The sequence below is a fragment of the Lissotriton helveticus genome, chromosome 1_1 (assembly GCF_964261635.1).
Source record: "Lissotriton helveticus chromosome 1_1, aLisHel1.1, whole genome shotgun sequence".
NCBI lineage: Eukaryota > Metazoa > Chordata > Amphibia > Caudata > Salamandridae > Lissotriton > Lissotriton helveticus.
This window is the reverse complement of record NC_136057.1, coordinates 610,072,499-610,088,842: the sequence shown is the minus strand read 5'-3', so window position 1 is coordinate 610,088,842 and position 16,344 is coordinate 610,072,499. Positions and strand designations below refer to the sequence as shown.

General features: G+C 39.5%; 1 protein-coding gene across 1 annotated transcript in view; it reads right to left on the bottom strand.

The window, feature by feature from the left end:
* The window catches only part of BMAL2 (basic helix-loop-helix ARNT like 2), a 209,236-nt gene that overhangs the window by 62,323 nt on the left and 130,569 nt on the right, over positions 1 to 16,344 (bottom strand). The window contains exons 3-5 of the mRNA XM_078654606.1: positions 16,268 to 16,306; positions 6,861 to 6,902; positions 1,395 to 1,552 (exon numbers count right to left, since the gene is read on the bottom strand). Coding sequence (XP_078510732.1) covers positions 1,395 to 1,552; positions 6,861 to 6,902; positions 16,268 to 16,306 — 239 coding nt within the window. The remainder of the gene's footprint in view (positions 1 to 1,394; positions 1,553 to 6,860; positions 6,903 to 16,267; positions 16,307 to 16,344) is intronic.

The window sequence follows — 16,344 nt, the reverse complement described above, 5'->3', positions numbered from 1 at the left end:
TATGAACATAACGTATGAGCTTATGCCTTGGGATTATTGGTGTTCTATGTCATCCTTGAGGAAACAGCAGCACTCTGTGTGGCAACTACAAATAATTTGGAAATGTCTCAACACATGCCAGTATACTTTAAATTGGGCTACAAATCTATCCTTCCTGTTTTTTGAGCCATTCATTTGCCCATGAAGCCTGCATCTGTTGCCTTTGAATACAGCTTCTTCCTCTCTCACAGATGGCATTATCTTCTTGCTGAAAATATAATCATACAGGAAATGTACACCAAGGAGGCTGGAACTATGATGCTTCCCTAACCCATTAACACATGGCAATGTTGTAAGGCTCTGTAAGCAAATGGGCCTGCTCATTAAATGATGTTGCAGTTTTAGGCAAGGAATTTGAGATTCTGTAATATGTCTGGGTTTCTAAAGAATACCTAGAAGTAAAGCATCATATACCTGAACTTATTTCTCTATCTGTAGTATTAAATGATTCCAAACCTTTCTGCACTCATTTAATACTACAAAAAATGTACATGAAGATTCGAATGAACAAACAGTTCACATTTTCAAAAACTCGGATTCATTAAAAATATTCACGCAAAGATCCTAGAAAAGAAGACACACTTATTTTCACATTATCTCACATGTTTAAAAATATATAAGCATTACCAGTTGTTAGACACCAGAACATCATCAAAGCTAATTACATGCCAAACAGTCATATGGCATTGAATTATTTCCAGTTTCCCTGATAAGGTGGTGAGTAAAATTCAATGCTATCTGTCAAGGCCTCTGTTCGCTCTCCCCACCAACCAGGCTCGGACCAGACTGGAATTTAATTTTAAAAAGCAGTAAATAGTAAAAGCATTGCGCAGAGCCAATTTCTGGTATAGGTGTAAAATTGCAAAGTTGGGTTCTTTAAAATGATTCTCATGGTCAAAGTCTGAAAGAGTGTGACAAGTAAGCCAGCACATTCTCCATTCTCAGTAGTTTATTGAACTTCCTGGGCCTGCAGGATTCTTGAGTATCAGTATTTTCTCTGTAGGATTTTAAAGTAATCTCAAAGAAACAAATGAGCCTCCACTCTTTTGAGCAGCATATAACGATTGACCAGACAGTCAAACATGTATTAACCCTCTATTTACAAGGCCGCTGTCAGCCCTATTTAAAGGAGGTGCTTCCATTGTCTTTCAAAAGGAGTAATGCTAGACTCTGCTTTGCCTAGTTTCATGTAGGTGAAATAGAACAGAAGTGGAGAGGCTCTTGGCATACCACCAGGAGGACCCTACGTGATTATAAATCTGAAACTCTAACCCACATTCTATGCTGCTGTCCTGGCTACAGTAGCCAACACAGAGAAAAAACTTGAATGTCAGAAAAAACACTTTAAATCTTACCTTTGAGGGACTTCATGTACTGAACAGCCATACGCAACACTGTAAGTTTGTCTAATTTACGAGACATAGAATTGCACTGAGGGATCATTGTAGACAACTCTTCAATCAAGGTGTTCATTTTATCTCTTCTCCTTTTTTCAGTCTGACTGTGTGCCTCTCTAAACAAGAAAAACATTGTTATTTTGAGACTATCACAAACCTTCACATATCAGCCACTAAATATTAAATAACCACACTAGGGATCACTGAGGTTTTCCACCATGTCACAAAACAGCAATATGGAGAAAATGCAAGACAAGACGTTAAGAGACTTGTCCTCTGCTATGTACTGAAATGGTGTCTCAATTCTGTGCCTATTTCTCACACACAGGTGTTCTTCTTATGTAACTGATCAGCAATAGTCATTGGTCAAATATCGGCAGTGATGCAGTAAAAATACTATCATGGAGTATTTTGAAAGCCCTACTTGAATGCAAAATGAAATTTAGTGGCACTTTTCTGAGATAGGTGCCACTCCAAAAATACCGTCACCCCACCTTAGGAGTAAGCAACACAAAGGTGAGTACTAGCCCACCACCCGCTGTGCATACTAACCTCCCACATGGTATGTTTTAGGGCGGGCTTACATTTAGAAGTAGGATTCAACCCTTAGAAGTCACAGGAACATTTGGAAATATGGCATAATAAATTTGCAGCAACAGTCTGCGGCAGAAAAGACTGTGGTATGCTCCCTCCTCTTTCACTTAGTAACTTGTATGTGTTTGCATTTGAATATAGGATCTCTACCAAAGATTCTTTTTGAGCAAGAGATCTTACTCTTCTTTAACTATGCACTTTCCAAAAGAGCATGATTTCAATTATTTTGTGGTGGTTACCTTAAGACTTTGCATTTTAATGATAGTCTCATTTGAACTCAATGGATTAGATACTGTGAGGTTTAATAATAAAGGACATCCTCATACTTCAACCTTTGAAATAAACAGGACTGGCCCATAGAGTTACTTGTAGGAGAAGTTTGGGATAATGCATGTGTTACCGAGCAAGGTTTCTAATTAGGTGTCCAACAAATTGACGATGACCTATGTTTCTTACAGGCCCAGTGACAATCTTTTAAGATGCATTGTTGAGACATACAACAATCCATACATTTGCACTATAAGTGCATGCATTTTGTAGGTAAAAATATATAAGTGTAGTCAGGTTTTCACATTATGACACAAACAGCAAGGTAATGAATGTGTTAGCATACAAAAGGGCATCTTATCGTTAACTGTTAGTTTACAGTAAACCAGGGTACATATCTGGGCTCTGGAAATTCCCCTTGTGTATTCATTTAGCTGAAGTTTGTAGGCATCTGCTTGAAATAAACAGTTTAATACACATATTGAAGGCTGACTGGCACATTCTTTCCCAATAACTTAATGGTCTTGTGAAATCGAGAGATGTGAAACTTAAGAAGGTTATTGTCCTAATTAACTTTAATTCCATGCACACATTAACATGGCTATGACCCCCTGTGCTTTTTTATTTGTTCCTCAAAGTTGCACACCTTGAGCTTCCCAAACCAGGAAAACAATACTACTGAAAGCAAACTTGGAAAGTTATGTAACCGGTCTTAATGTGCGGGCATTGACCAGTGCAATTTGGTAAGTAGGCATGCAAGGTTGAATCACTATCCCTGGGATTTTGCATTTTGAGATCAACACTACTGCTTATCAATCCTGCTTTTGAAATACCCATAAAGGGGGAGCACACTGCTATCTCTAACCACCTTGGACAGAGGCCTAGGGCACTTGTGTGGTGAGAAGGCGGAGCCTGAGAAGATCCCTAAGAGCTGACTGGGAGTCCGAGTGAAACTGGCTCCTGTGGTCCTGTCTGGTCCCTCCCTGAGATCTGGCCTGGCGGTTCTAAACTTTGATAATTTAAACTTCCACAGATGATTAGGAGATTATAAAATGATAGATACAATGTGAAAAATTTAATGTCTTACTAATTTATTTCGAAAATATTAATTCACTCTTTTGGAGGGTGGGTGGTTTAAAACAACAAACTCCAAGAAAAAGAAGGTAGAAATTCCTAATTGTCATCAGATTCTACTCACACAGTTAAAGACATACCCACGAAGAAAATATGCCATTAAAGGGAGTGGACGGACCAAAATTTTAACTTAACCCGACCCATGTCTAATCTCATGATTTTTTGGTCTGTGAGATCTTTAAAATCCACACCCAACGTCCTTCATACTTGCCACATACAACTTAGTGCAGCTTTAAAACACGTCTCTCTCTCTCTCTTTATGCAGATAACTTTTCTGCACCAGAAGGCCTAGTTTAACATGTGCTTCTAATTAAACAGGACTCCATGATTGTCGAGAACTGTCATTAAAGCTGAGTTATGTTAGAAGGCTGCGTGGGGTGTGTTGGCAAAGCCAGTTACTGTTAAAGGCAGAAGATCAACAAGTGCCCAATGATGCAGCCCCCTCACGTTGACCCCCGCCAAATCTTATGTAAACCTATAATAAAATGTATATACAGATCCACCATGGAGGACATCCTTAGACTGCAATTGCACCCCTCCACGGGACAGTTAAGACGACGGCTTTGACGCTGTGTTGAAGTACCTCTGACGACGGTCTTCCACTCTACGTTCTAATCTCAAATGCAAAAGTGAACATCTTGCTGTTTCGTATATCATATGGCATGTGAGATGGTGTATGTATAAAACTAATAAAATCATTTTTGAAAAGGCAATGTTTTATGTGATAATGCACATTTTTGCAAACAGCAAGTGTCGGCACGTCTAAGTTGATGTATTACAAGGAAAAAGAAATGGGATGAATAGTTTCAAATTCACGCGCACGTTTATTTCACTGTGTTTTTGAGTAAACAAAATTGATATAGTGGCTCCTCGCAGGGGAGATTGACTCTGTTCATAGTGATGGTATTTAACCATTGGAGGGAGTAAAGAAAAAGGTTTATGATTGTTTCATCCTATTTTTGGGTTGCCTGCGATTGTGAGTCTCATTATAAAAGGAATGTTAAATGTTAAGTTAAAGTCAACTAAGAACTAAACCTAAATGCATACAGGAGAACAGGCTGATTCCTGACTCGAAATTTCAGTGATCGGGGTAGGTTTGTTCCCTTTAATAAAGGGACTGAAACTCTTTACTGCCCACGTTGGATGAGTGTGGCCTGACAAAGTGCAGAGTAGACACGATATAACGCATGTATGAGCCCGTGCAAAATAAGGGGAGACATTGCTGAAGAACTCTATATTCAGGTTTAGAAAAAACGAGTGTGCCCTGTATTAAGTATAAACCTCATTAATCCCAGGTGAGAAGCATAGTGATAAAACTCAACTGTGAGGGTGACAGCTTCCCAAGTGTATGTCTGGTGAGTGTGGATACCTTCAAGAAAAGGATGCAGATTTCTGATGTGTGTCCTTTTTTTGCATAGTAAAATATATATATACACATGATGAAATTGTGGACAAATATTTTAATTCACTGAGCTGCCATGATCTTCTTTATCACATAGGAGAGCACTCCAAATATGCAGGTCTGCTGTACAAAAAAAAACTCTAGTTTGATTTAATAGCCTAAACCGTTGCTGTATATTCCATATATAATACACATCTAGCCACATATAGGATACCCTGAGCTGCGACGTAGTTCAGTAACAGCATTGTAATCAGGTTGGGGGGCAGGAAAGCTTCTCAAATCATGTTTAAAAACTATTACTTTTAATTAATACATAACTACAGCATGAAGTGATAGCACACTGTCATTTGCAATCAGCAGTTTTTATATTGAAATGGCCACAACATTTCCCCCCGACATGTAGCTATACTGATAAAACTTAGTGTACAAACAGTGTTTGGAAATAGAGTTTCTGCAAATATGTGTCATTTGCACATCAAAAGTAAACTCTTCTGATTTGTATTGCTTCTATTTAAATCCTTGTTTGCATCAAACTTCTTGACAAAGATGTGCTTTCATAATTCCTGATATATTTTGAAATATTTGTACTATTCATTTACAAGCTATTTAACTGCGGTTAGAAATAAAATGACATCTTCCAGTCTTTTGTTTCACCAGGATTGTCAGACAGCTCACTTGACAAAAACCTCTTGTAGTAACAGAAAGAAAAAGAAACTCCATTTTCCAAGCAGTAATTAGTAAAGCGACAAACTGACATTTTACCTCTTTCCTTGAATAAACAGCAAATGTGTCAAGATAAAAACAAGATTTAATGGCATCTTTATTTCTCATTCACTTTTTGAATGAACTCACCTGTTCATTTCCAGCTTAAGTTCACTTGACAGAACGGACTAGTTAGTAGGTGCTAAAAATAGCTTGATCTGATAAAATCTAACTTGCCATTGAGTGTGGGTGGGTGGGTAGATTTTTCAAGGCCTAGGAATTACAGTTTTGAACTGGTAAAATACCATGCAAGTCAACCTGGAATTCATATTTTTTTAAGCCTGACTTGTCTTGCGCTCTAGTCAGAGAGGTACATGTATACAAGCGCATTTGGTATTCATATAACATGAAACTAACCAAAAGATAGTGGAGAACTGTCCAGGGACAAATACTTGGAAATGGAGCATAGCAACTGAGAATGGTAAGCCAAATACTGCCCTCTCAAATAATTCATATATAACACAAACATCTCTCTCTCATTCACATATACACCGCATACTAATCCATTCAGTTTTGCACCACCAATCTAGAGTGCAACAGAATGCTTTGTACCACCATAGGCGCAGAACCTAGACAACGACAAGGGGCACACTCTGCGAATCCACGCACTAACAAAAAGGAAACCAGTTTGCAAGGCGCTTCACATCTTTCATTTCCGACTTCCATCCTCTGTCCCCTCTAGGGTCCGGGGCGGGAAACAGGAAACCAACCTAACATCGAGAAGGGGGGCAGCAGGACACAACGGAATGCAGGACTTTGAAATCTGACCTCCGAACTACTCGAACTACCTCAAAGACAAGGGAGATCAGCGGCCAGACCCCCCCCCCCCCCCCGGCGCCCCCCTTTTTTTTCTTTCCTTTTCCTCTTCCTTTCCTCTTTCTTCCTCCACTCATGTATACTCCATGCTCCATGTAAATATATTTTTTTTTATACACAATAAAGTAATACAGAAATTTAAAAAAAGAATGCTTTGTATTGAAAATAAAATGATGGTTCTCGCACAGTCAACTAATTTTAGTATTCCACTTGCTAAAGTAGCACGTGTATTCATTAACTGAGAGAGCCCCTAAATTAAACGAACAGTAAACGCGCTGTGCACAAACATACTTTAGGTTTGGAGTCTCTGTGTTCCATCAAATATTACCCACCACCACCTATAATTGTCAACTGTTTATGCTAGGAAGAAGATGCATGTGATGGTGACACAATCTTTCCCAACAATTTATCAACAAAGTACAGAAAAATATTAAAAACTATCACACTACCTGAAGAATTTAGATTTTATATGTCGCTCATCGTCATCATTGCTGTACGGGAACAAAAGAAAATGGAAGTAATTACAAAAAGTATTAAATAGGTTTTCACGTAGAGTGTACAGACATACTCTATTGAAATTTAAGAACAAAGTATAAGAACATACACCTAGGTCATGTTTTAATGTAGAAAAAAGAGATTACAGGTGAATTCACTTTGCTTATATACTGCGCTGACCAAGTGCTGCCACCTGCTGTACAGCATGGTCCATTGCCACATTTGCAACCCTAGAAGATCACAGTTTACAGCTGCTGCCTGCTACCACACAACACCAAAGCCAGGAATTCAGCAGAGAGGCCAAGGGTATAGCAGCTGAGAGGATTGGAGGGATAGGTCAAGAGCTAAGGCAGGCTGGTATCGTGCTGGTGCACAGAGCCTATGAGGGCCAAGAGGAGGAGGAGTAGCACAGTGTTATGATCTACTGTTGCCTTTCCCCATGCCTATGTATCTCTTCTCTACTGCTCAGTCAGAATGAGTGTTGGTGTGCTTGGAGATGTCTGGAATGTTGGATGATTGATGATGTAGTGGAATGATGGGTGCCTGGTGAGGTTGCGAGTGTCAGTTGGAGTGTGCAGGCTGAGCAGGGCAGAGGTGATGCCCCACCAGGAGGAGGGTCCTGGTGGGGCATCACCTGGAATTTACAGATTCCAGTATTTATCTGAAGCTGTTATCTTATCAATAAATCTACAACATACTTATACATCACCTGGCCACTGCAGATCTTTTATTTACAACACACAGATTTACTGCAAAAGTTCATAAAAGATGCCACCTAAAATGCCTGAATAATGAACAAAACTAGCAGAGTGGAGGGAAGGTGTTCGATTCTGCATCACTAAGGGAGCGCTGTAAGTTGTGTGAAGAAACTGAAGCATCATACACATAAGAGAGAGGAAACTGTTGTAAGACAATTGTAATGATATACCTCAGATTCAATAGTAAGTTATTGTATGAAACGCTCAAAGTAATGCAATGCCTACTTCATAGCTTTCTGACCAATTCTAGCTAAATGTTTTGCACCACAAGTACTGTAAAGCGTACTATATTGATGGGATGTACAAGATGACATTATTTGCTAAATAAGTCAAAGGTATTTGGAACAGTATTTATCTTTGATGCCCCAGATGTTTGGGAGTCAGAGGCATGTTCTCCAGTGGATACTGATATATACTCTCTCCTGCTGTAGTCTAAAAGCAGTCTGACACACATTTTGCAATGCATTTTGCAGTGGTGTAGCGGTCTTGAGCAGTCTACCTTCTGACTAGCATGGAATCAGGATATTTTCAGGCAGCTCTGCTGACTGCATGTCAAATGAGATTTGCTGATCCTAGGTTCTCAGATGTGCAGCTGGGAATATTTTCCAAACTGCATCAACAGGCGTATGATTTTGTGTTGATAACCTGGACAGCAGCCTTTAAATCCTACACGATTCTGGCCGAAGTTACTGGCCTTAAAATGCTATATTTGTCATAAAATTCACCAAACTCTGGGGAAAACCCCTTAGGAGAGGATGTCACAATTCCAGAAAAAGTGAACTGTAAAGACTATAAGTAATTGGCAATAGGCTTAATGTGCTTCTATTGCATAATTTACCACTAAACACCTAAATCAAAACACCGGAATAGGACTCCCATTTCCAGTGTATGGTAGAGTAGGGGTTAAATCTCATAATGGCCTAATCATTGAATTCATTCTTTTTTGGGAAGTGAATGATTTATAAAAGCATAATATTTAAGAATGTAAAAAGTAGACTATGAAAATGTTACTCTACAAATATTACAAGTATTATAAAACATCAGATAATTTCATACACTCAAAGTAATATGAAAGATACGTTTGAACACCCATGTGGTCAACACATACTGAGTCCATTACAAAACAAAGAAAACCCTGTCCCTCCCTTACACGATCAGGTCATAGTTAAATGAAAAACAGTCACATTTGTTTCTAATAATAAATTTTCGAGTTTAATTACAATCTGATTTTGTTAGGTATATCTAACCCAGGCTCTCCACACATATTGCTGGGTACAAGAATTAGACGTTAACCAGAGTCTCTAGACCAATAGAAAAAGTTTTTTTAAAAAGATGCAAGAGTTCTAAGCAGTGGCACTATTTCGAAAGTATGTTATTTTAAATCATGTATTAGAATTTTTTAAAACATATTCTTGTGAGCTTATAGACAAACATTTTCAGCCAGACACAGTATTCAGAAATCTCGTAATTGACAACAAAAAGGCTAATGGGTTAAACACAACAAACCGAGAAAATATTAATACATACATTTAAGAAACATCAAATATATTGTGCATAAACACGCATTATGTAGCATAATAGAATATGAGACTTGTAGAAAAAAGTTATATAACTGAAAGATATCCTTCGCAGTGGCATAACGAAACTTGAGGGGGCCCCCTGCAAAGCCCATGGAGGGGGCCCCCGCGGTGGCCTGTCCCACCACTTTGCCCTACCACCCAGAAATCTAGTATATTTTGATTTGAAACCTCCAACATTTAAATGGAATGCCTCTATATTGTCTCTCTAAGTTCTAATGAGAAAGTGGGAAACACTCAACATACAAGCTCTGCCATTTGTAACAATACAGTCAAAAGCAGATTATTTAACTGGGGCAGCAATCAGAACAATGCCAAGGAGTGATCCTATTGTCTCAGTAACTGCCTATGGCTGAAGAACAAGGAACAACTATGAAGGGTCTGAAATAGAATTGACATTAATGGACAATAACTTGAAACTTTGAAAGACAAACCCCAAACCTGCAATTCCATAAAAACTCAACTGACAATATACATGAGAAGTACACAAGCTATAACTCGGTATCCAGCGAATGGCAAGAGAAATAGACTGGTGAATTATCTGCATACCACACACTAGCGACTGTCAAGGGTTGTGCGTGATAATAACTTGTACTGAGGAAGCAATTTCAATTCCTACCAACATGTCTTTATTAGTAAGCATTACAAAACAGGCAGGCAAATGAGGATAAGGAAGAAAACTGTTTGGATGCTTCAGAACATTCATGCAGATGTTTTGTCTGTTTATCATTTCTGTAGTGTAAACAATGCTAAATACAAGACTTAAGGCACACATATTACAGACAAGTGCAAGCAACACCATAAATGACACTGCATGTAGAATAAAAACAAAAAAATATCAGCAAATACCAATCTATACAAACTGTAGTTGGTAAAGCAAATGAAAAATTGCAAATACTTTCAAAAGTGTATAATAAAGCAATGACCAGTCCAGTAATATACAAAAATAAAGCAGCATGTTTTGTAAAACAATACAACTTTCTTCTTGCATCAAGGTGAAAATACTTTCAAAGTGGATGGTAAAAACAAGTCCAGCAGTATGCAAAAATGAAGCCGCGTTAGTCAAATAATTCCCCGTTTGGTGTGTGCATAAAGGAACATATTTCAAAGCAACTGGTAAACAACAACAACTACAGCACCATACAATAATCAAAAAAGTTTAAACTAATAATTCCCTGTTTGAAGGCTCAAATATTTCAAAGTGACTGGCAAAACACTCGCTCGAACTGCCACGTCGGGATATTACTCGCTTTATTTTAAGACCCGTGGAACATAATTGTATCCCTAAAAAAAGGACATTTATAGGAACGTTTGGAGCAGATTGATATTATTTCCAAGAGAACGCTTTAGTTTACTTCCCAGAAAAAAAAAATTCTAAGATGCAACTGAATTTGCCAATGAACTGAGGGCACGAGAGTGGCTATCGTGGACGGGCGGTGGCTGCGATGCTTAGTGGCGACCTATTACTGAACAATTTTACAGTGAATTGCCACGCAATAGTTTGAAATTGTTCATGGATAAACTTATAGCCCAATTGGCCTATTTCTGTGATGTCATCATATGTTAGCTTTTAAAATAAAGAGCCTTCCGAGTAATTCGCTGGTGCTTTTAATTGTCAGTAATTGAAACCAACGTTCGTAATATGCGGTCACATTCATTGCAATATTGCACCAGGTTGCACTGTTTGTTTTGATCTGAAAACATTAATCGAGTCATGTGTTCTCCGTAGAGGCCGCCTTGCTAGTACAGATGAAGTGCCATTTTCACACAGTTGTGAAAAATGTCACCTTGCCTTTAAACATCCATCATGAAAAATAAAAAATAAATTGCAAACCGCTACACACCTGCTCTCGTCCTCGGCTTCCGCAATCTAACTTACTGTTCCATCACGCTTCATACATTTTGTGCCGGTAACCTCTGTAGCGCCGAAGCGTTCATTCATTCACACCCGGCGGACAGTCCGCTGCCTTGATCGCCTAGGTGTAGCTGAGGTGCTCGCCTCCAATCGGCATGGGTCTCTTTCATACACTCGTCCGCTCTCTAATCAGATAATACTCTGTTTGCTTAAATCTTTCAGAGTGGGGGCTTCTCGGCGCATTATTTATTTAATTGTCTACTCCTCCCCATTTCCCGCGCATCAAAAAGTTTATGTATAAAAGTAACTGGGTCCTCCCAACCCCAGCAGCTGCGGGAACCCATATTTAACCAGGTGTGTAGTAGGTAAATCCCAGCAACGCTCTGCACTACCCGCTTCTCTTGGGCCTACCTTCCTTCCTCAGAGGCACCTAATCGCGTCTTTTTACTTTTTTTAATAAGGAGTTGTGTTTATCCGTGTTATGAGAGTCAGGTCTTTGGAATGGTTGAAGTAGTAAGTAATCCTCTTATAACACTATTTTTTCTTTTCATGAGTTTTATATAGAGCGAACTAGGCCCAAGTCATCCGGTATCAGAGGGCTTTACATGAGCAACAGTTTTGTTACAAATAGATACATTATTTCTTGTTAGGCACGGGGAGATTAAGTGATTTGCCCAGAATCACAGTATGTTGAGCGTTGTTGCCGAGACTCGAATATGGTTCCCCAGCATCGAGGTCGACAGCTCTAACCGCAAGGCTACATCCTCTCTCCATGGCGGATGAGCGCCTGCAGTGCCCCTCTCCCCTGCTCGAAATTAAATCCAAAATGTAGAATTCACCCCTTATAGCAATTGTTGAATTGACTGCATAGTAAACTCCTTTGCATCAAAACATTTTGGCATAGATATCAACTAACTTCGATGGAGGACATATACATGAAACGGAACTTGTAACTTCAGGCTAGAGCATAGTTCTCTAATGATTGTACTGGAGGGCCTGAGCCATGCCAGATCCCGATACCTACATTTACCTAAATGAGGCTATGCTAAAAATATGGCATGGATCCGGTCCTACAAGACAGACACGGTAGAACCCTGGGCTAGAGGTTCAGATTAAAGTTATGACCTGTTTTTCAACGACCCATATCACCTAACTGAACAACATTTCCAGTGCTTTAAGAATTACTTAGGCACCTCTAAGGTAGTCCCCAGAAAAGGGCATTATGACATGTAAGATGCAGTGATCTTTTCAATTGATGGCAGGCATAAACTGGGTCATAGTAAGTTCCTGCACGTCAAAATGGCGAGTGTACAATGCCGTTCGAATTAAAAACAAGCATATCACTTGATTAAATTACATGCACATAAAAACAATAGCATTCTGCTCAAGTTTCGGGTGAGGGGGTACTCCATTTACTTGACTAACCTCTACAAACTAATCAGCTTTCTTTCCGTTCTTACAGCCGTCAGATTTAATACATTGCCCCAGTATGCAAGTTCACTTTGTAGCAAAAGGAAGCCCATCAAGGAGAAATAAAATAAAACCACACAAGATTCTTATTCAGGGGACTTCATACTTGACCGTCAACAGGGGGGTGGAAATCAAGCATTTTTATTAACCACGTGACGGACAAGGCAATTAGGGCTAACCACTAGAACCACGTATTATGGCGACCGTGAGACGGATTTTAAAAACGTCCAAGTACGTAGACTACACGAGTGCGTGATCATAAACTGCCCTGCAAGTAGTCGGCGTTCTGCATGGGATAGCTTTCTAACATAGAATCAAGTGCGACATTGCAGTTTTTAAACCACAGGTAAAGATGAATTTGAGTCAACTGCAACGCTTATTGAGGGAGGTATAATGGTTACAATATAAATGAAAAACAACTGAACATGAACAAGGTGTTTCACTTAAAGGCTCAAGTTGAATTACACAGATACAGTAACTAACCACTCAAAATAAATATAGGTTCTCGTTACCGACTAGGCCCAAAATAGTTTCCGGTCAATACGGCAGACCATTTTACACTCATATGTCCAATTCTATATTCGCCAACAGTCATTAAAACCCTGGGATGCCGCCTTCACTGGTCATGACTCGTGCACTTTTAATGGCGCTGCACAATGCGCCTGACTGACAATAGTCACCAGCCCCACCCTGAAGACTGCGCAGAAGCGCAGAGATATCTGCGCGCCTAGCACCAATTAATCAATGAAGAGGAAAGCCTCAGCGGCCGGTGTGTAAACCATTTAATTATTGAAGACCAGAAAGAGGCTTGCTGGCTCTGCTGAGTGAGGGAGCCCCTGGAGCGCGGGCCCCCCCTTCCCCCAACCCCGCAACGCCGGGGCTGCGGGTGCCTGTGTTACGCCCCTGATCCTTCGAATCAGTTCAGTAATATGGGTTTGAAAAGCCCAAAATAAAATCTAGTAAAGCAAATTTTTCCTTTTCAACTCCTTTCCATATTTCCATATTGTTCAGTCTAAAATTGTTGAGTCTAAATGGCAATATCATTACTAAAAATGTGTTCGCCAATCGAGGAAAATGTATCTCCCTTTTCTGATCTCCCAAAACACGGCAGGGACACAGTGGTTGAAATTCCGTATTTAAAAAAGCTGAAATATGATGCTATCTTGAATGCGAGGACCATAATACGGGATTTACACTGCTGGGATCAGGCTATACACGTCTGAAGACAATGTCTCACAATCTAAGGTGTTTTCGTTTAAGAGAACTTGACACACGATTCACAGGGGACAAATTTGCTTCCACTAGGACTAGTGCTTAAAAAAAACACACACACACAAAGAACCACTTGTGATTATGCAAAATATGCATGATACGCAAAGGGGGAAAGTGCTATGATACATTTGGAGAAACATGCACATTTTTGCATACCAGGGCAGAAAATATTTGCACATGTAGTACCCATTGACAAACGGTTACATATTTTATCTTCCATATAAGGTCCTATTTATTTATACATATTAATCTGCCATTTTATATAGTGAGGACAATACCCAAGTAAGGACCAAAAAATAGTAGCAATTCATAAGCATTATTGCTTCATTACATTTAGCCGTTTAGAAATCAAGCAAAAAAAGGTAGATTTACGATCATAAATTGTTCGGCTAAATGACAGCCAACACTGAATGATTAGGGTATCCAGATATATATAGGCTGCCCCTTCGCTAAACAGAAACTGACTGTTGCTACCAGTCCTTACAAGGCTAACTAGCCGTCAATGTTTTCAAGGACAAGAAACTCAAGGTATTGATCCAGCAGATTTGCATTCATACATCACACCAGATTCATGCAGCTCTTGAAATTTAGTTATATGTTAAAAATATTAGTTTACATTGCTGAGCAGGGGATTAGAAGGACAATGGACAATGATTCATTCTGAGGGAGAAAACTCTACTTAAGACCAACTTTTCGGGATGGGAGGCAATTTTTCCTTTAAAGGCTGTCTTCGTTTGGCATGGACATTGAGTGTCAGTAAAAAGTAAACCTTAGGTTTGCAGTTGTAGGAGTTTTTAAAGCTATATATTCTTGTGGCTAGTTAACGTTGTGTAGTATTCATTTTTACACACGATTTTACATTTACAGACAGATCAAGTGTAATTGCTTTTCAAATGAATTTTGTAAGATGTGTAGAAATGCATTTATTAGAATGTTTACGTTGTGTCACATTTCTATGCAAACGGCATCTTAAACAATATAGAAGCTATCTGTGTCCCTCATTCGTGCCCCCCCTGCTACCCCAAGCACACATTATCTCTCCACAGGGTCCGCACCACACAGTCAAGCTGAGGTCACCTTACTTAATTTTCATTGCTATATTGCTGTGCTTGCAATTAACTTTCCATAGGGTGGATGTAGAATTGTTACTTGTAACTATATCTTCAGGTTCTATACTGGATGTATTCACTCTAAGAAAGTTTTATTGTCAATTTTGTTCAAACACCACCGGAAGATATCTAGATAGTTTGTTGAATAATTAGTTTAAAATGGGTTAGTGCTTGGGTGCTAAGGTAATATGACGGTTATTTTTTATGTGCTCCGATTGGCTGAATAAATGATACATTTGCTCACACAATGAAACTGAAGAACTGTTGATTTAATATAGAAGAATTGTTTATTAAAAAAAAAAACTTTATTTTGGGGGATGAGTCAGAAGACTTTCCTATTCTACTAGGAATGACGCCATAATTTCTTAATGACTTTGCTGCCCGTTGGCACTTAAAATATGTTCAGATTTTGGCATACTTTGTATAACTTTGCATATGAGAGCATTCGTGGTATTGACTCTTTGCCATTTATTTTTGAATTTTTGCAATAAAACCAGTAAACTTTTTATTGATCTAGAACTAAGTTATTGAGTCAACCCCATTATTTAATTAAATGAAGGTTTGGGGAGATGCCTTAACGCGAGGATATACTGCATAATGAAATTGAGATTTAACACAGTCGTTGATCCAGTAAAAGTGGAAAATTTGGTCCAGGGACATTTTTGGGGTGTCTAACTTTGTAGGTACAGTTTTTGCTCCCACATGGCATACATTCCTAGTAGCAACCCCTTACCTGGACAAGGCATCATCCAGGTGAAGCACACCGCTCAATCTGCAACCAGGACCAACTGAGCACCAGGGAAAGGGAGGAGTGGTGACAAGGGTTAACCCAGATTTGTCATCACTCCACCTCCTCCCTTTCATCCAGTTAGAAGGAATACCCCAGGAATACAGCAGCTCTCAAAGCCAGACCGCCACAGCATGCCTAACACCTCAAGCAGACATCCAACTTTCCTCAAAGGAAGTCTCCGACATCCAGTGGTTATGGCCTACAGGAAAGTCACACCGGCAAGCAGCAGAGAGGTGAAATGGCCCTGTGCTCACCAGACGGCCTTCAGCAGGCTACACACAAGCGCAGCACCAACAGGGTCTCTACATCAAAGGTAAAGGGTCCTCTGGCACCTCCCAAGTGACTTGGCTATCTCCTCCTGTTGATTGAACACAGTCAGGTGACAGGGAAAATACATAAGGTCTCCAAATCTCCATGCAGCTGCTCCCACCTCCATCATGGTGTTTTGTCTTGTTAAAATGATCAGCTCTCACAAATAGAACTTCCAATCAATACAAACACCTCTCAGACCTCATAAGTAGAATACTTACCAGCTAAAAATGTCATCCACATCGATCTCAATGATGTCCCTGCGGGGGAAAACAGCACAAAATTACAATTAGGCACA